General features: G+C 50.4%; 2 protein-coding genes across 9 annotated transcripts in view; both read right to left on the bottom strand.

Moving 5' to 3' along the window:
• ITFG2 (integrin alpha FG-GAP repeat containing 2) overlaps positions 1-1,032 on the bottom strand; it is a 53,304-nt gene extending 52,272 nt beyond the window's left edge. For 7 of the 8 annotated variants that reach the window (XR_010127752.1, XR_010127753.1, XR_008492901.2 and 4 more), the window contains exon 1: positions 777-995. Coding sequence is in view for 2 of the 8 variants with exons in the window: in XM_063672331.1 (XP_063528401.1) it covers positions 777-872 (96 nt within the window). In the remaining 6 variants the exon portion in view is untranslated. Of the gene's footprint in view, positions 1-776 lie in introns of all 8 variants that reach the window. The other variant, XM_054443619.2, reaches the window with a different exon arrangement.
• A 9,374-nt stretch (positions 1,033-10,406) lies between these two features.
• On the bottom strand, positions 10,407-19,689 carry FKBP4 (FKBP prolyl isomerase 4). The gene is made up of 10 exons (XM_054443606.2): positions 19,146-19,689; positions 17,108-17,252; positions 16,532-16,674; positions 15,586-15,706; positions 15,164-15,320; positions 14,466-14,556; positions 14,284-14,367; positions 13,843-14,028; positions 12,995-13,234; positions 10,407-11,198 (listed from the first exon to the last, which is right to left on the bottom strand). The coding sequence occupies exons 1-10, from the start codon at positions 19,248-19,250 to the stop codon at positions 11,091-11,093; spliced, it is 1,380 nt and encodes a 459-aa protein (XP_054299581.1). The 5' UTR covers positions 19,251-19,689; the 3' UTR covers positions 10,407-11,090.
• Between the last annotated feature and the right edge of the window lie 137 nt (positions 19,690-19,826).

Raw genomic sequence — 19,826 nt, 5'->3', positions numbered from 1 at the left:
TCCTCTACATATTTTAGTCAATGCATCTCATTACATTTTATTATCCGGTGACTATTACACAACTTGATTATGAGCTATCTGAGGACTGGAACTCTCTCGTTCATTTTTGAATTCCTAGAACGTAGGAGAGTCCTTGGTGCATAATGAGCATTTCAATAAAGATTTGCAGAAAAACAGAATAAAATACTAACACCACCACCACCACCACCACTAACACTTAAGTGAGCACTAAACTGTGTGCCAGGCATTGTTTTACCTCCTTGACCTGTGGTAATTTATTTAAAAAATGAGAAACGCTGGGCACGATGGCTCAGGCCTGTAGTCCCAGCACTTTGGGGGGCCTAGGTGGGCTGATCACGAGGCCAGGAGTTCAAGACAAGCCTGGCCAACATGGTGAAACCCCACCTCTACTAAAAACACAAAAATTAGTCGGGCGTGGTGGCAGGCGCCTGTAATCCCAGCTACTTGGTTGGCTGAGGTAGGAGAGTCGCTCGAGCCCGGGAGGCGGAGGTTGCAGTGAGCGGAAATCAAGCCACTGCACTCCAGCCTGGGTGACAGACGGAAACTCTGTCTCAAAAAACAAACAAAACCTCCCAAGGAACAAAACCAACCACGAACACTGAAGCTATCAATAAAGTTTTTCTCTTTAGCGCTCCAAACTAGCCACAGCGCGCATGCTCACGCTCACGTGGCACGCTCGGGGGCGGCCTCTTTCACTTCCCTTGCCGCGTCCCTGCACAGATCCAGGCTGTCTCTTGCAGTGCGCATGCACCTACCGTATCGTTATCAACGTCGCCCAGGCAGATTGCGTGCGGGAAGAGGCTCCCGCTGAACTCCAGCGCCACGCGCTGCACGTAGCTAACTGACCTCATGGCACCTCCAAGAGCAGAGGGAGCGGGGAGGCCCAGTAAATGTTCCCCGAACCCCCGTCGCAACAGCCGCCAGAGCGGAAGGCCACCTAAGGCAGAAAGTTACGTCACTGCCTGAACCTCCAATCTCTGCCTCTTCCTCCTTTAACCTTACTGAGGAGGCGGGTCTTCCGGGCTTGGAGGCGGGCTTACCAACTCTGATGTGAGTGACAGGCCCACGGGCCACTCCTTTTCTTCACAGAGCTGCAGCCCGTGGGTAAACCAACCCTGACGTGGCCGATCTGTTCCCTTGGCAACAGGGCTCCCAAGGGCTTGACCTAATAACCTTGACCTTTTTCCTTTGTTTCCCTGGCAATGAGATTCCTAGCCATCAGACCATTCCTGAGAATCTTACTGATCTTCGTAATAACTGATAATTGCATGGTTTTGAAAAGTGTTTTTAAAAAACTAGCTACCCATTAGGAGTGAAAACAATGTAGTGAGTTGCAATCAGCATATAAAAAATTAAATACAATAGTAATATACCAAGTGACTCCCAAGTAGTAAGGTAAGTATAGTTTTTGTGAAACTCTTGTTTCAGTTGTATATACTTATATGTGTATACTGGCTTATAATGTAAAAAAAAATTTTTTTTTCAGTGTATGTGTTTTCTGGTCAATAGTTTAAAAGCCACCTGCTGCAAAGCACATTTCACATATTTCACATAATTAGTTCAGCCACTATGTGAGCTTGTATTTTTTTTTTTTTTTTTTTTTTTTGGCAGAGGAAAACAGGTTCAGCAAGATTAAGTAAAATAGCAGAAGGAAGGATTGTGGGGCAGGGTGCGTGCTCAAACCAGAATTGTTTGATCCCAAACCCTAGGGCCTCTCCGTCATTTACTATCATAGTTCGTAGGAGAGTCTTCAGGCTGGAAGTGAAGGTTGCCTGGATTCCGGATCTGCTCTGTCTTGTGGCCCTCCAGCACAAAGCTCTTGCATCTCACCCTCAGTGGCCTTACTCTTGTAGCACAGATGGGACTGTCACTCTCATGGCTGGCTTCTTGGGATACTTTATTTCCATGTTGAATCCAGTTCTGCCTTTCTTTGGGGTGCCTCGTCAATCACGGCAATATTTATGAAATCATACAGGTGTTCAATACATTTTTAGGTTTAGGTCTAAAAACCCAGGCTGACTTGCACTTGATGTTTCAAAAAAAAAATGATTCTACCTTATCTGGGATTTTGGACCAGGGGCTGTTCCTTTTTATGTTTTTTTTTTTGAGATGGAGTCTCGCTCTGTTGCCAGGCTGGCGTGCAGTGGCGCGATCTGGGTTCACTGCAACCTCTGCCTCCCAGGTTCAAGCAATTCTCCTGCCTCAGCCTCCCAAGTAGCTGAGACTACAGGCGAGCGCCACCATGCCCAGCTAATTTTTTTTTTTTTTTTTTTTTTGAGACGGAGTCTCGCTCTGTCACCCAGGCTGGAGTGCAGGGGTGCGATCTCGGCTCGCTGCAAGCTCTGCCTCCCGGGCTCAGCCATTCTCCTGCCTCAGCCTCCGGAGTAGCTGGGACTACAGGCGCCCGCCACCACTCCCGGATAATTTTTTGTATTTTTAGTAGAGACAGGGTTTCACCGTGTTAGCCAGGATAGTCTCGATCTCCTGACCTCGTGATCCACCCGCCTCGGCCTTCCAAAGTGCTGGGATTACAGGTGTGAGCTGGGATTACAGGCGTGAGCCACCGCGCCCAGCCGCCTAGCTAATTTTTGTACTTTTAGTAGAGACGGAGTTTCACCATGTTGGCCAGAATGGTCTTGATCTCTTGACCTCTTGATCTGCCCGCCTCGTCCTCCCAAAGTGCTGGAATTACAGGCGTGAGCCACTGCGCCCGGCACCTTTTTTCTTTTTCTTTCTTTTTTTTCTTTGAGAGTCTTGCTCTGTCACCCAGGCTGGAGTGCAGTGGTGCGATCTGGGCTCATTGCAACCTCTGCCTCCCAGGCTCGAGATTCTCGTGTCTCAGCCTCCCGAGTAGGTGGGATTACAAGCGTGAGCCAACATGCCCGGCTTGTCCCTACTTTCTATGTCTGTACATAGTGGGAGGAGGCTGGAGGGCAAGACCTTTTCTTGGGGGAAGGGGGTGGCAGATTTTTTCCTAGATGTCCCAGTGGATCTGACAGCCAGATAAGAAAGAACAGCAGGTCAGAACAGTAAACTGGAGGAAGTCTGGACAAATACTGGAGACTGCAGATATATTCTGAGGCTGAACTGTGTTACAAGTTCATATTTCTGGTTGTGTACTGTGGGATGGCCAGGTCCATTAAAAGGCACTGGGTCCCACAGGTATTCCTGGTGCTTTGAATAAATTTTCTCATTTACAGAGCAGTTGCATGCTCCCTCACCCCGTGTTCTACCCCATCTCTATTCTCTCATCCTAGTTCAAACCCTAAGCTTCATATTAGGCCTTTAAGGGGTGGGAAAACCAAAACCAGTATCAAAATGTTCATCTCTAGGTTGGCTGTGGAGGCTCATGCCTGTAATTCCAGCACTTTTGGAGACTGAGGCAGGCAGATCGCTTGAGCTCAGGAGTTCAAGACCAGCCTGGACAACATGGCAAAACCGTGACTCCACCAAAAATGCAAAAATTAGCTGGGCATGGTGGTGCATGCCTGTGGTCCCAGCTACTCAGGAGGCTGAGGCGGGAAGACCTCCTCAGCCCAAGAGGCAGAGGTTGCAGTGAGCCAAGACAGTGCCACTGTACTCCAGGCTGGGTGAAAGTGAGACTCTGTCTCCAAAAAAAAAAAAAAAAAAAAAAGTTTACCTCTGAAGTGGTTTTTTCTTTTTTTTTTTTTTCTTTTTTTTTTTTTTCTCTGAGGCAGTCTCCCTCTGTCACCCAGGCTGGAGTGCAATGACGCGGTCTCGGCTCACTGCAACCTCTGCCTCCCGGGTTCAAGCGATTCTCCTGCCTCAGCCTCCCGAGTAGCTGGGACTACAGGAGACTGCCACCACGCCCAGCCAATTGTTTTTGTATTTTTAGTAGAGACGGGGTTTCACCATATTGGCCAGGCTGGTCTTGAACTCCTGACCTTGTGATCCGCCTGCCTCGGCCTCCCAAAGTCCTGGGATTATAGGCGTGAGCCACCGCGCCCGGCCTCTGAAGTGGTTTTGAAGGAAATATATTACTAAATAACTCAGAACAAGAGATGAGATCACCCAGCTTCTTTCATCAGGTACCTTGGCCTGACCCAGTTATCTAATATCAGACCCCAACCCAGGATTCCCCAATGCCTTAGTTTTATCTTCCTCATCATTTGGGTTTCTTGGTCTGGATCTTTCTGTGACACGGGGTGTCTGTTTTTAATTGTAGAATAATATGTTTGCTATGAAGGTCATGTAATTATGATCACAACTTTTTACTTTTTTTTTTTTTTTGAGACGGAGTCTCGCTCTGTCGCCTAGGCTGGAGTGCAGTGGCGCGATCTCGGCTCACTGCAAGCTCTGCCCTCCGGGTTCACGCCATTCTCCTGCCTCAGCCTCCTGAGTAGCTGGGACTACAGACAGGCACCCGCCACCGCGCCTGGCTAATTTTTTGTATTTTTAGTAGAGAAGGGGTTTCACCGTGTTAGCCAGGATGGTCTCAATCTCCTGACCTCATGATCCGCCTGCCTCGGCCTCCCAAAGTGCTGGGATTACAGGCGTGAGCCACTGCGTCCGCCTTCTTTTTCACTTTTTTGAGAGTTTCACTCTTCTTGCCCAGGCTGGAGTGCAATGGTGCGATCTTGGCTCACGGCAACCTCCACCTCCTGGGTTCAAGCGATTCTCCTGCCTCAGCCTCCCGAGTAGCTGGGATTACAGGTGTCCACGACCATGCCCAGATAATTTTTTTTGTCGTAGAGACAGGGTTTCACCATGTTGGCCGGGCTGGTCTTGAACTCCTGACCTCAGGTGATCAAAGTGCTCGGCCTCCCAAAGTGCTGGGATTACAGGCCACCGTGCCTAGCCTTATGATCACAACTTCTATACCACGCTTTTTGGCTTTTGTCAAGAGAGCCAAATAAAGTTAGGCAGGAAAGACAGGTCTCCAAGAAACAGGGCACAAGTCAAGTCCTTCCATGCCTGTGCCTCTCCCCAGCTTGCATCAGTTACTTTAAGTACAGTGAGTGTTTTGTATGACTAGGCATTATAAAGCTATATGGACAGATCCCTGGCTCCACAAAGAGCACTCCTGGTCTTGGCCCCTTTCTAGTTGGATGGTTGCTAGGTCTCTTTGGGCACCATCTAAACTCCATCTTGTCTAAGCCAAGCACTCTTTCTGCTGATTTTTGTCTTGTTCCCCAAAACTGTCTAATTGGGGCATCTTCCTGATTAGGTGACATGGATCCAGTTGTATGGGTGGCATATTCTTTACAAACAATAGAAATCTCCATAGGAGGGGAGGGGGGGATTAAGTGGGGAGCATTTCTTTCTTTCTTTTTTTTTTTTTAAGATGGTGTCTTGCTCTGTCGCCCAGGCTGGAGTGCAGTGACACGATCTTGGCTCACTGCAAGCTCCGCCTCCCGGGTTCACACCATTCTCCTGCCTCAGCCTCCCCAGTAGCTGGGACTACAGGCGCCCGCCACCATGCCCGGCTAATTTTTTTTTTTTTTTTGTATTTTTAGTAGAGACGGGGTTTCACTGTGTTAGCCAGGATGGTCTTGATCTGCTGACCTCGTGATCCGCCTGCCTTGGCCTCCCACAGTGATGGGATTACAGGCGTGAGCCACTGCGCCCAGCCAGTGGGAAGCATTTCTAGGAAGATTCTTTGTCTACTTCATCCTCCAACAGTAGACAGAATGGTTTCTGTTTGCCCAGGGTGCCCAGGTAAGAAACAGGGTCTCCAAAGATCTTTCAGAACATGAGGCCCAGAGCCTCACCACCTTGGGGGCAGGGTCCAGGGCTTCTTAATGGGCTCGGTTTGGCTTATATCACCATTTCCCCCTCCCCTCTCTCATTCATGGTACACCTTAGCATATTAAAGTGTCAGAAAAGTTAGGTTTTTTGTCCTAGAAACTGGCAGAGTAGTGTGGGGCAACTCTGCACTGAGTGAAATGCTGTTATTCAGAGCTCTACTAAGTCTCACTGCCTTCCTCAAGTTTGCCCCTGTTAAAATGCACCACCAACTCTGGGAAGCTTTAATCCTAGAACTAACTCATCACGGTTGTCTGCTCAAGAGTACTGATGGATGAGAAGTTCACTGTCACTGTGTCACTTAAACATTAGGAGATAGGGTTAAAAACACAAAGAATGAGGAAGACGTTTTGGAACTAGGTAACACTGTAAAGACTAAATGGCCACCAAACTATTGAATTTAAAATGGTTAACTTTGTTTCACCTAAAAATGTGAATTTCACAGCCGGGCGCAGTGGCTCAAGCCTGTAATCCCAGCACTTTGGGAGGCCGAGGCGGGCGGATCACGAGGTCAGGAGATCGAGACCATCCTGGCTAACATGGTGAAACCCCGTCTCTACTAAAAATACAAAAAAAATTAGCCGGGCACGGTGGCAGGCACCTGTAGTCCCAGCTATTTGGGAGGCTGAGGCAGGAGAATGGCGTGAACCTGGGAGGCGGAGCTTGCAGTGAGCCGAGATCGCGCCACTGCACTCTAGCCTAGGCGACAGAGCGAGACTCTGTCTCAAAAAAAAAAAAAAAAAAAAAAATGAATTTCACCTAAAAAAATACAAATCAGTTTATGTCTGATGCACTTCTAAAACAGGAGACTGAAGATCCAATGGAATATGGAATATACATGCTGATCCTCTCTTCTAGCCACAGGTCCCTCCACATTCACAAAGGCATTGCTTTTTCTTGATCATCCCTGAGACCATTCATTCTTACTTTGCCTCTCAAATTGGTATAGCGTGGCAGGGCGCAATGGCTCACGCCTGTAATCCCAGCACTTTAGGAGGCTGAGGCGGGCAGATCTCCTGAGGTCAAGAGTTTGAGACCAGCCTGGCCAACATGGTGAAACCCCATCTCTATTAAAAGTACAAAAATTAGCTGGGCATGGTAGCAGGTACTTGTAATCCCAGCTACTCGGGAGGCTGAGGCAGGATTATTGCTTGAACCTGGGAGGCAGATGTTGCAGTGAGCTGAGATCACGCCATTGCACTCCAGCCTGGGCAACAAGAGTTACACTCTGTCCAAAAAAAAAAAAAAAAAAAGGGCTGGGCATGGTGCCATGTGCCTGTAGTCTCTCCCAGCTACTGCGGAGGCTGAGTTGGGAGGATCTCTTGAGCCCAGGAGGTCGAGGCTGCAGTGAGCTGTAATTGCATCACTGCACTGAGCCTGAGCAAAATAGTGACCCTGTCTCAAACAAACGAACAAACAAAAAAAACAAAAAAAGAAAAAATAGGCTGGGCGCAGTGGCTCACGCCTGGAATCCCAGCACTTTGGGAGGCCAAGGCGGGTGGATCACCTGAGGTCAGGAGTTCAAGACCAGCCTGATCAATATGGTGAAACCCTGTCTCTACTAAAAATACAAAAATTAGCCAGGCGTGGTGGCGTGCGCCTGTGGTCCCAGCGACTTGGGAGGCTGAGACAGAATTGCTTGAACCTGGGACGTGGAGGTTCCAGTGAGCCGAGATTGCGCCACTGCACTCCAGCCTGGGGAACAGAGCAAGACTCCATCTCCAAAAAAAAAAAAAAAAGAAAGAAAGAAGAAAATAAAAAAAAATCGGTATAGTGTCATTTAGTACAGGATAAATTAATGTTTTTATTATTCCTAGGTTTTCTAACTGGGGATAGTTAATGCATCCACATTATCTGAGGTTGGCAAACAACTGGGGAACTGTAGCCACAAGGCAGCAATAATGAATTCCAGAAAGAGAACAAATTTTCCTTACTTACAATGTCCAGACTCTTACATTGGTTGTATTCAGCACTGCCCTTAGTGCATTGTCATTTCAACTTGTTACAAGGTTCTGAGGTGTTTTGCATTTGGAAAGGGAAAATTAGTCACTGAGACGTAATAGGAATAAGGTTTGAGAAGTTCTGGTTTCTAACTTTTTTTCCAGTAATGACATTTTCTAAAAAGATACTACACTTTACTAGTCTTGCATAAAGTGCCTTTCACGTATTTTTTCTCCAATGGCAATGGAATCCAGTCCTCCATTGACCCTCAGGGTGGCGAAGCTGGTATAGAGTGAGGGCAAGTGGCGAGGCTGGTATAGAGTGAGGGCAAGTGGCGAGGCTGGTACAGAGTGAGGGCAACTGGTGAGGCTGGTACAGAGTGAGGGCAAGTGGCGAGGCTGGTATAGAGTGAGGGCAAGTGGCGAGGCTGGTATAGAGTGAGGGCAAGTGGCGAGGCTGGTATAGAGTGAGGGCAAGTGGCGAGGCTGGTATAGAGTGAGGGCAAGTGGCGAGGCTGGTATAGAGTGAGGGCAAGTGGCGAGGCTGGTATAGAGTGAGGGCAAGTGGCGAGGCTGGTATAGAGTGAGGGCAAGTGACGAGGCTGGTATAGAGTGAGGGCAAGTGGCGAGGCTGGTATAGAGTGAGGGCAAGTGTTAAGTGCACTTTGCCGAGCCTTGCAGGGTTTTGTGAGCCACGATAAGGGTTCTTTAGCCTACATGGGATGGGTAATCATGAGAGTGATTCAAGTACTCGGAGGGACGCGGTGTGGATGCAGCAGAGTCAACTGCAGGTGAGGCAGGAGGGGATCCAAGACAGGAGCCTTTCGCAGGAGAGCAGGCTGGAGCGCATGGTGATGGGAGGGAGCGGTACTAGTATGGAGGGAGTAGAAATACTTGGGAGATAAAATTCATAGAACTCGATGTTAGAACCAGCACTAGGACAAGATAAACCCTATTTTAATTTTTTCTAGAGACCACCTGCAAAACTTGTGAAAAGCTCACAGTACTGCTTGCTACTAGCTTTTCTTTCTTCAGGCACATTTCTCTGCATATAGAAAGATTTAAGTGTTGGTAAGAAGGGACAACTGACTGGGAAATGAACTTGTAGCACTGACCCAGGGCAGACTTGAGTATGTGGTAGGATTATTTTTAGGCTTAAAGACTTGTAGGCATTTTAACAAAACATCCTCACTAGACAGTTTTAATGTTACATAAACTAAGACTTATCTCTAAATGTTCCACAGTTAAATGCAGTTTTACATTCTTGGAATCCTACAGGATGTAGAGCTGGAAGAAACCTTAGGAATGCTTTCAATTTTTGCAGATGAGGAAAGAAGCTCAAGACTTGCCCACAGCCAAATGAACCTCATGGGAGAGTCTGGATTAGTTCAGAGACCTCACCTTTCAGGCATACCTTTCCATTTAACTTCTGAGTCTTGGTTTTCTTATCTGTAAATAGGGTTATTAAAGTTATACCTTCTTTGTAGGATGGTTGCAAGGATTAAGTTTCACTCATGTGATGCTCTCAGTACACTGCTAGGCTTACTCCATAAATGCTTGAGTTAGTGATTATTGTTGGCTGCAGGCGTAAGAATCTACTACTTTTGAAATACCAAGAGGACCCAGACACAAACCACAAACACAGGGCTGTGATGTGAGGTAAGCCCCGTAAGAAAGCAGTTACACTGGGACTTTTTTCAAAAAAGAGATAGGGTCTCACTCTCTTGCCCAGGCTGGCATGCAGTGGCACAGTCACAGTTCTCTGCATCCTTGGTGTCTTGGGCTCAAGGGATACTCACACTAGGAGACTTGCACACCCCAATTTTAATCCTGGCTCCAGCATCAGCTGTGTTGTATGACTTGGTGAAAATTTTCACACAGAAATACATCTTCCACCATTATAAATTTCTTCTGGAAGGAACTATACAGCCATGTGGCTAAGCAGACAACCACACCACTGTTGGGAAAGGACTGGAGAGCTCACAGTAGGAGAGAGGGATGAGGGCAGACACGGGCTCTGGCCTGGAGCCAGTATCATCTGGAGGCAGCTCAGCATGACTGGCTTGTGCTGCCTGGCTTCTCCCAGGGCCCCATCATGCCATAGGAGTTAAGGGTCAAAGCATAGTTAGAAAAAAAGCACAAGCCTTTTCCTGTTAAGGCTGAGAAGGAAGCTGGGCATGAACACTCTGCTTTACTCTTAACCTTAATCATGTAAGTTATCTGACAGGAGGAGGTTAGTGACACCAGAAGTTTTACCTTGTTAAGAAACCAAAATGCAGATACCTCTGCCAGATCAGAGGTAGGCAGAAGACCAATTCCAACTTTAAAACGAACATGCATGGTGTCCCAGTCTTCTAGATCTTTATACTTTCGTCTTCCTAAGTGTCAGGGAAGAAAACCAGAGGCACTAAAAGATGCCAGGTTGCTGGAGGGAGGGAGTGCTGGGAACCTAGGGTGAAGCCATAGACACAAGTCCCAGCGGCAGCCTGTGCACTGCTCAGGAAGCCATGCATGGTGGGGCTGCTTCCTGCCCAACTATGGCGTCTACATGAGATGCTGCACTTATTTAAGCTCAACTGGGACTAAGTGGGTGACCCCTTGATTTTGCCACTACCCATTATGTACCCACCCATACCCACCCCTCCAAGACTGAACAGAAAGGGTTGTCTGACACCCAGGTTTTATTGTTTCCACTTTATTGCTCAAGCACGGAACTTGAGGCAAGCCTGGACCTTCAGCAACGTGCAGAGAAGAGGCTGAGGGGATTTCGGGACACAACCTGGCCAAGAGGGGAAACTGACAGGGGAAATACCAGAACAGGGAACAGGGGGTGGTCACCATGACACCAGAAGACATCATCAGCCACACCGTTGGGGGTGAGGAAGGGAACAGAGAGAAGAAATGGCATAGCAGTGGTTTTTCCCATGTCCCTAGCACCCACATGGAGGCCACGTTTGGAAATGGACTGGGAGAGGGAAAGGATGAGGAAAACGGCTGCCCAGGAGTCTCCCTCTCCACCCTGGGTTCATATCAGACCCCATCCCTACCACTTGCCTCTTCTACCCTTAGAAAATGGACCTAACAGAGGGAGCAAAATAAATTAACATTCTGATGAATATATATGAATGGACATATGTTCATGTGCAATGGAGGAAGGGAAGAGGGGGTGACACCAGCTAAAATGATTCCCCACCTCAATCCCCCAGCCTACGCCTTTCCCCCTTCCCCTAAAGCCACCATCCAACCAGATAGAAAAATAAAGGTCTAATTCACTCAAAATTCTTCAGTTTTTACAAAACTAACAGGGTGGAGTGGGGAGACTGGGGGGCAGGCAGCCGCAGGAGTAGGGCTGGTGGAGAGGGGCTACGCTTCTGTCTCCACCTGAGGCTGGCTCCCTGCCGTGCTGCTCTTCTGCTCCTCCTTCATCTCTGCGTCAGCGGGATGGTCTCCCGAGGAAGCCTCTGCCTTGGCCTGCGAGAAAGAGGAACAGCAAATGGGCTGACTTCCCAAGTGAAAAAACACACACTTAATTTCTAGCAGAATTACACAGATATACCCATTCTCCTACATCTGTCCTAAAGATATACCTGTACAGGCCAGGCCTGGTGGCTTACACCCGTCATCCCAGCACTTTGGGAGGCTGAGGTGGTCAGATTGCTTGAGCCCACAAGTTTCAGATCAGCCTGGGCAACATGGTGAAACCTCACCTCAACAAAAATTACAAAAATTAGCTGGGCGTGGTGGCACGCACCTGTAGTCCCAGCTACTCGGGAGGCTGAGACAAGAGGATCGCTTGAGCCCTGGAGGCAGAAGTTACAGTGAACTGAGACTGTGCCACTGCACTCCAGCCTGGGCGGCAGGGCAAGAGACACTGTCTCAACAAAACAAAACAGAACACTTGTATATGTACAAACTATGAACTCACAAGGTTATTCACTGCAATGCTGTTCTAAGCAGCACTGTCCTGTATGGTAGCCACTACTGTAAGTGGCTAGTTCAAACTCATGTGTTTTTAGTGCAAAATATACATTGGATTTTGAAGATGGTTTGAAAAATACACAAATGCGACTAAAATTTAATTCCATTTGTTTTTTACCTTTTTAACATGGTTACCAGAAAATTTTGAATTACATGTTGTTGATACTATACTTCTACTGGACAGTGCTGGTTTAGAACCCTGTTTAAGACTGGCTGGGTGTGGTGGCTCACACCTGTAATCCCACCACTTTGGGAGGCAGGGGTGGGCAGATCACTAAAGTCAGGAGTTCGAGACAGCCTGGTCAACAAGATGAAACTTTGTCTGTACTAAAAATACAAAAATTAGGTGGGTGTGGTGGCGGGCACCTGTAATCCCAGCTACTCGGGAGGCTGAGACAGGAGAATCGCTTGAACCCAGGAGGTGGAGTTTGCAGTGAGCCAAGATCGTGCCATTGCACTCCAGCCCGGGCAACAAGAACGAAACTCTGTCTCAGAAAAAAAATAAAACCACTGGAAGACTAAAAAGGGAATGATTAACTAAGATAAGCCATATCCATACAATGGAATACTATGTAAGCCTAAGAAAGAATGTAAAAGTTCTTTAAATACTCATGTAAAATAAGCCTCCAGCTACTATTACGTGAGAAAAGCACAGTATGCGCCAAATCATAGTTACAGCAGGTTGCCTCTTGTTAGGGGAAAGGGAGAAAGCAACATGAACGTCTGCCTGTGCCTTGATGCAACACACTGGAACCATACAAGAACCTGAAGGGGCAGCTGCTTCTGGTGGGGGAGGCAGACTTGACCGTATACTTTGGTACAGTTTGAATTTAACTAAGTGTATTATTTATTTAATCACGCACAAAAAGCATCTAGCTTTTTTTTTTGAGACAGGGTCTCATTTTGTCGCTCAGGCTGGGGTGCAGTGGTGCCATCATAAGTCGCTGAGGTCTCTACCTACTGGGATCAAGTGATCCTCCCACTTTGGCCCTGCAAAGTGCTGGGATTGCAGGTGTGAGCCACTGCGCCTGGCCCACAAGAAAACATAAATCGGGAATTACACTCAGGACAACGAACCCAACTTCTGGGGCTTGTGGGTAGGTTTCCAGCACTGATCACAGAACACTGGCCCCAACAGCAGGAACTCGTGCTCCTTAATGCTCCAGGGAAAAGGCACAATCTAATCTGGTTTCCGGGATTGGCACAGACAACCAAAGGCACAAAGAGCCCACAGTAGCCAGGTTAAGTGGAGGGATGCTATTCCAACTGTTCCCCACCCCAATCCTCACCTTGTTCTCCTCCTCAGCCAGCCTCTCAAACATATTGGCATAGAGCTTCTTCTCCCGGGCAAGCTGCCTTCGGATCCGCTGCTGGCACACAGCCAGCTGGGTCTTGGCAGCTTTGTTGCTGGGGTAGAGCTGCAGGACCTTCTGGAAATCAGCCCGTGCCAGTTCAAAGTCATTCACGGCCAGGTGGGCCTCTCCCCGGCGGAAGAGGCCCTTCTCGTTGTTGCTGTCCAGTTCTAGGGCCTAAAGAATGCAGAGAGGAAGCAACATCTTGGGAGCTCAGGGCTTGTAGCTCATCTGGCCAAGACTGGGTTTCAAAGGGTACCCCTCAGGAGGATGAGGAGGAATGCAAATGGCTAGCTCCACCCCAGGAAGAACAAGGCCTGGGGCATTAAATGGAACAATCCAGGGTCTAGGAAGGAACCTCATTTAATCCAACAGGCAGAGAGGGAAGACAGCAGGTCTTTGGATGAAATAAAGACTTCAGACATTTAACATTCACTTTAGAATAAAGCAAGTAGGCAAGCGGAGAGGCTAAGAACCAAGGTGGAAGAAAACTCTTATGTGATTCTTCCCATTCCGTGTCTTCCTACTTCTTGCCAACGGCTTCCCACCACTAAAGCTAAGGTTCTTGCTATGACTACCTGCATCCGTGCCTTTGGTCACTACTAAAGCTAAGAGGTTCTTGCTATGACTACCTGCATCCGTGCCTTTGGTCTGTAACCTCAGAGCTCCCGCTGATCCACCCTGCTATCCCTGCCCTAGTCACCAAGGGGAAGTTTCAGACATGCTGGCAGCTCACCCAACTCTGCCTGTGAATGCTGCTTCCATGCCCTCTGAGGGGGCCTCACCTTGTTACAGCTTTCAATGGCAGCAGAGAAGGCCTGTAGTTTCAGATGACACATGGCCAGGTTGAGGTGAGAGGCCAGTCGAAGGGCCTGTGCTTTTTGTGCTTCCTCATTGGAAAAACTAGACTCATACTCCAGCCAAGACACGATCTTCTTATACTGTAGTAAAGCTTGCTTGTATTTACCTTCCTAGAATGGGAGAGAGGCTCAGGCATCTGGCACAGGTTCAGTGGTACTTGCAGACATCAGTGACACATGGCCACAAGAGGTTCCTGCTCCCATCCTTCCCACTGGCAAGGCCAGCAAGCTCACATATATGAAGTGAAGATGGCAGGTGCCAACTTGTCCACTTCTTGGCAGAAAATGATCTCGGTCACCGAGGGAAGGGTAGGCTCAGAGCAACTCTTCCTGGGAGTGTCCTTACGACAGTGACTGTTGGCTCACCTTGAAGTACACAGTGCCCCGCTCTTTCACTATGGTGCTCTGTTCCAGCTTCTCTTCTGAATTCATCTCCCAAGACTCCTTGGCCTGCCACACCCCAGGAGAGAAACAAAGTTGTCAGCTACCCCAGAGTCACGTACAGGGTGGAACTTGACTTTAGATGGGAAGACCCTGAGCAAACTTACCTTTTCAAAACTCTTGAGGTGTAATTCATATTTCAGCTCAGCATTTGGTGGGATTTGGAACTTTTCCTTCCCAACACTGCCAAAAGCATAGCTGGAGGGGTGAAAAACACTATGTGTCATCTTGGCAACACTTAACCTGCTCCAGGCTGAAAAGGCTTCCTGTCCATTTCCTGGAAAGTACCTTCCCATCCCTTGAGACTTGGTTCAAATGTCTGGCAAATCTTCCCTGGCCTCTTCACACCGTCAGATGGTCCCTCAGCATCCTTCATACCCTTCTAATAACTTATGGCCAGGCAGCAGTGTGATTACTAATTTAAATAGCACCTCACTAAACAATGAGCTAGAATTAGAAGGCAGAAACAATGTTCTATTAGTCTCTGAACCCCTAGGAATTTTCAGCAGTGCCTGGCATGTAGTAGCTGTTTCAGTAATGACTGAATGAATGAATGGGAGAGGACAATCTTGATGGCAGAGGAGAGAATCTGTAGCAACTGTGACTGAAAAGACTGGGCTTAGATCCAAGGAGATGTAGACAATTGTGGCCACACTTCTAAGTACACTGAGGATATCATAATGGTGTATGTTTGGTGTGGCCAGAGTTAAAAAGAAAGGACACAAACAGCTGTTTCTACAATTCATTTTATATCTTTGATCTTGGTTTGCCCGCCTGCCTACTCTACGAAGTGCCCACCCCTCACCTGGGCTTGAGGTACACAATGGAATGTTCTCCTTTCTCCATGCGCTGAATGGCCCTCTCCAGACCATAAGGCAGATCCAGGTTCTCCCCCTCGCCAATCTCAAAGCGGAGCTCCCGCTGGTCAAAGAGCTGGTCCTTGTAGTACCCTTCCAGTGCAACTGGCATGAAAGAGAGGCAGTGTACCAGAGTTGTAAGAGGGCAGGTGACTGAGGAAAGATGCCATCAGCCTCCCTGCATCACCCCCATCACCCCAAGATTCTCCTAGCTGTGTTCTCAAATCTGGAGTGATATGAAGAGAATATGGTCCAACCCCTCATTTTATGGACAAGAAGATAGGCTCGGAGAAGGGAAGTGACTTGCCCAAAGCCACACAAGGCCTAAATATCAGAATTAGAATTGAAAGCCCAGACTGTACTGTCTCACCCTCCACGATAGCGCCCTCATTGGGCTTAGCGTAGCCTTCACCGCGAGTCTGTATTCTGCGAATGATTCCGCCATCTTCCTCTTCCGTCAGATCTTCTCCCTTAAACTCAAACAACTCCACCTGTGGGACAAGATGTGACACAATTCCTTCGCATACTAACTCATGGGCAGTGAAACACAGTCGTTCTCATCCGGGAGGGTCCCTATTAACTGCCAGGCCAGATCTGTCCACGAGGGCAGTCACAAGGAGTTGGGTAGAGTGGTACTTTTTTTAAGTTCTTGGGAGCTGCCCTATCTCAACTTTGTTAGAGGTGGGCAGACTACATAGATTTCAGTTAAGCTGAGGAGAGCAATCTATTTGCTACCTGCTCTACTAACAAGGACGTGTGTCCCAGATAATCCTAATTCACACTACCTGATAAGCCCAATATGGTAGGTATTAGAAATGATTACCCAACATCTCTCAGCAGTTTCTCAGTATTCAAGGGCCCACGGATTGGCTCAACCATTTTCAGATTGAACAACGTCAAGTTCTATCTCCTCAGTGAAGCCTTTTCTCAGCCCTTGACCCACAGGGGAGCTACTGCTCCCCCTTCTGATCTCTAGAGCACCAATATTCTGTACTGCCATTTATAACGGGACATAGTTTCTGATCTCCCGACTCCTTTCAGTATTCTTCTGGGTACTGCTCTAGAGATAAAGATGCCTTAACCCCGACCATGCTTTGAGTCTGGAGAGGGGCTTGTGCCTGCCTCTTCCCATCCGAAGCTTCTATTACTTCCATTACTAGCAGCAGCAGAGCCCTCTGCATTTCTCCTCCCATAAGGCCAGACCCTTAGCGTTGGCTACATTGTCTCCAAGAAGCAGGAAGGGCTGGAGGGCAGCCAGGCATTGGGCTGAGATAAGGCCTGGCTCTTAGCCTGGATCTCAGTGACCAAACACTCACCTCAAACACAAGCGTGGCATTGGGGGGAATCTTTGGAGGACTGCCTGCTGAACCGTAGGCATATTCTGGTTTGCAGGTGATGTGGCACACCTCCCCCACCTTCATGGTTGCTATGGCAATGTCCCAAGCCTTGATGACCTCCCCTGCAGGTATAGAAGCAAACAGGACCGCCTTAGCAGGGTTCTGATGCTGGGCTCAAACAGTGCTCCTGAAGAGTTACTGCACCACACTCATGGGGAAGCTGGACATCCTTTAGAAATGGGACCAGAAGGTGAGATACCTGGCTGTATTAAGGTCTAAGAACTATAAAAGATCACGTGACCCTGAACAAAAGAGTTTAAGATGCAAGACAGTCCACCTTCGAAGGGGGAGTAAGGTGTTGGGAGGTGAGGAGAAGGGGAGACAGAGATCGATATAGTTACAGAACGGTAGAAAAAAAAAAAAAGAGTGACTGAAAGAGTTAACAGACTGTGATAAACCATTCCTCCCTGAGCTTGGTTCTGAGAAAATGGTTTCTGCTTGTGACAGCTTGTGTCCACCTCGAACCTATCCTACCAGCCCACTGACCACGCCTACCTTTTCCCAGGTCAAAGGAGAATTTGTCCTTGCGATCCAGACTGGAGTCAAACTTTGTGCCATCTAATAGCCAGCCAGTGTAGTGGACAAAGACTCGGTCCCCAATCATGGGCATCTCTGTACCTGTGCCCTCTCTCTTGATGACCTGGGAGGAAGGGGGAGAAAGTGAGTACCCCAGGGTTTGGGGCAGAAAGGGGCAGCAGCACTGCCTGCAAGCCTCCAGAGGGAACATAAAGGGACTTCTCTGTGTTCATCCTCCTCTGCCTACTTGTCCCTCCAGATTCAGTTACTAGCAGCTTGGCTTAGGAGTCAACTAACCTTCTTGTCTTTCTTGAGGTGCAGCAAGACTTGGTTTGAAAAAGGAGACAAAAGGCTGAGAGATCTGAGTTCAAGTTTCCGCTGTATGGTAAGTTTTTAAAATTCTCCACACTTTATTTGTAAAGCAGTGATGATAATCCCTATCTCCTACAGTTGTCGGAAGATTAGACCAGTAAAAAGTTGAATAATAGATTATTATTATAATCGGCAAAGGGGGAAGTATTTATGCCACACTTCCTCCTCCTTCCTTCATGCCAGTGGACATCAGATTAAGGTCTGGTTTGGAGACGGGAGAACGAGGGGAGTATGAGCGAAGAGAATAGAAACAGTTCAAAACAGGTAAGGAAGAAACCAGGTTATAGGTGAACCCGGAGGCTCTCCATGGGACCTTAAACTCTGACTTGGGAGCTGAGTATTCCTCACTGGTAGTGAGTCCAGGGCTGGAGTATTTCCCAGAAACGTAAAGGCTTCTTTAGCGCCACCTGGTAGGTGTGTGGTTACCCTCTAAGGGAAAGCTTCCACGAAGAACAGACAGGGGCTTTGAGGAGTAGAAAGGTAAAAGGGAAGGAATGGCGGATCAAAGGGGAAATGACCCTTCCTGGAATAACAATCTCGTAGAAAACAGCAGGACGCTGGAGCGAGAAGGGGAAGCCACATGCCACGGGAGAGCCGCTGGAGCAGACGCTTGAGGTCCCCAATAATCTGGTGCCAAGACAGATGCACTTCTGGACCAGATAAAGGCCCCCTGAGGCGGGTGCCGCACACCCGGAGCTCAGCGGTGGGAAGCCAGGATGAGGAGGAGCAGCGGATGGGGAGAAGGCATAAGACGCAGGCTGAGAAATCACCATCTGACTCTCCCCGGAACCTGCTCCGACCCATGGCAGGTTGTCCTGGCCCAGGTCAAGATGCCCTCCCCCCAGCTCCCCAGGCTATTTGTAGTCGAGCGGTCACTCGGCGGCAGGCTCCACAGCAGAGCGCCTCCTCCCCGCCCCACACCCCGCAGCCCTGGCTCCGGGAGGCGGCGGGGAGGGGGAGGGGACTACAGCTCCCGGCATGCCCCGCGCCCGGCCTCCCCGGGGCCGAGGGAGGGGGCGCCGCGCGGCGAGTGGGGACCTCGCTGGGTCCCGGCGTCGGCAGGGGACCCCGGGAGGGCGCCGGAACACTGTCGCGCCTGCGTCGCACAAAGGCCGAAGGGCCAGGAGAGCACTGTGGGGAGTCGCTCCCCGTCCTGGCCCGTGTTCCACCGCCTGGGTGGGCGAGCTCTGGCACCGCCACCAACGAGGCGGCCCGCGGCTGGCGGCTCCGCTGGGGCCGCGGGGTCGGGGGCGGCGTGGCGTGGGAGGCCCGGCCTGGCCCCAGGCTGCGGCTCGGGTGCCCGCGGCGGTCGCCCCGCCCCGCCCCTCTCCGCCGCCCCGCGCGCGCCGGGGTGGGCACTGCAATCCCGACCCCCTGCCCGGGCCCGGGCGCTGCCGGCTGGGGAGCCTGGGGCCTCGGCCCGCGCACCTAGGCCGCCCCCCTGCCGAGCGCATGGCCGGCCTCGGTGCCTTAAACGACGCAGCCCGGTCCGGGACGGCGATGCCACCGGCCCCCGGCGGGACGGCCGCGAGGCTGCAAAGGCGGCCGCCTCGACCCGTGCCCGGCCGCGGGCTCCGGGCGCGGCGGAAGGGCGGCCCGCCGGGCCCCGGCTTCGGACGCCTCCGCAGGCCCCGCCGCCCCTCACCTTCAGCACGCCTTCGTCCTGTTTGGGGCTGATGTCCACTCCCTCCATGGGCAGCGGCGCCGACTGCGCCCCGCTCTCGGTCGCCTTCATCTCCTCGGCTGTCATCTCCGCGCGGCGCGCCGTTTATCCGAGAGCTGGTGCCGGCGCGAGCGCACTCCGGGCCGCGGGCGGGGGCGCTACCTGCGGGGCGTGCGGGAGGCCGGGCGCGGCGGCACTGACTGCGGACCGCGAGGAGGCTTGAGCACCTCTGCACGCGGCGCGAGAGCGGGGGTAGGTGGGTCAGGAGCGGCTCGGGGAGCGATTGGTCCCGCCCCGCCGCGAGGGAGGGGCTGGGAGGAGCGGGAGCGCGGACACAGGGGGCGGGGTGCAGAACTTTCTAGAGACGGCGGGACTGAGCCGGTTCGGGCTCAGGGCTGCGGGCGCTTCGGAATTTTTTTTTCTTTTTTTTCCTGGTTCTTGCCTCCTTCTGGCTGCCTGCCCGCCCCCCCCGCCCCTTCTCCTGGGACCCTCGGACTCGGGATCTCCCCGGCGGCCTCCCCTGGCCCTTCCTCCCTCCCTCCCATCCCCGCCCGCTTCCCTGTCTAACCGGATTCTTCCAGATTCTTCTCGATCGATCTCCCGACATCACTCCACCAGTGCGCTGCGCCTGCGGCGCGGTGTGGGGAGCGCGGGCTGCGGGAT

The sequence above is a fragment of the Pongo pygmaeus genome, chromosome 10, assembly GCF_028885625.2.
Source record: "Pongo pygmaeus isolate AG05252 chromosome 10, NHGRI_mPonPyg2-v2.0_pri, whole genome shotgun sequence".
Taxonomy (NCBI): domain Eukaryota; kingdom Metazoa; phylum Chordata; class Mammalia; order Primates; family Hominidae; genus Pongo; species Pongo pygmaeus.
The sequence above is the reverse complement of the archived record's forward strand: the minus strand, read 5'-3'. Positions and strand labels throughout refer to the sequence as shown.

Bases quoted from the DNA above. Each gene is read 5' to 3' on its own strand.
- FKBP4 (XM_054443606.2), bottom strand. From the start codon at position 19,250: ATGACAGCCGAGGAGATGAAGGCGACCGAGAGCGGGGCGCAGTCGGCG. The intron at 14,368-14,465 runs GTAAGTTTGCTC...GGGGTGTGGCAG, and splicing joins ACCTCAAGAGTTTTGAAAAG to GCCAAGGAGTCTTGGGAGAT. The intron at 11,199-12,994 runs GTGAGGATTGGG...TCTTTCTCGCAG, and splicing joins TGGCTGAGGAGGAGAACAAG to GCCAAGGCAGAGGCTTCCTC.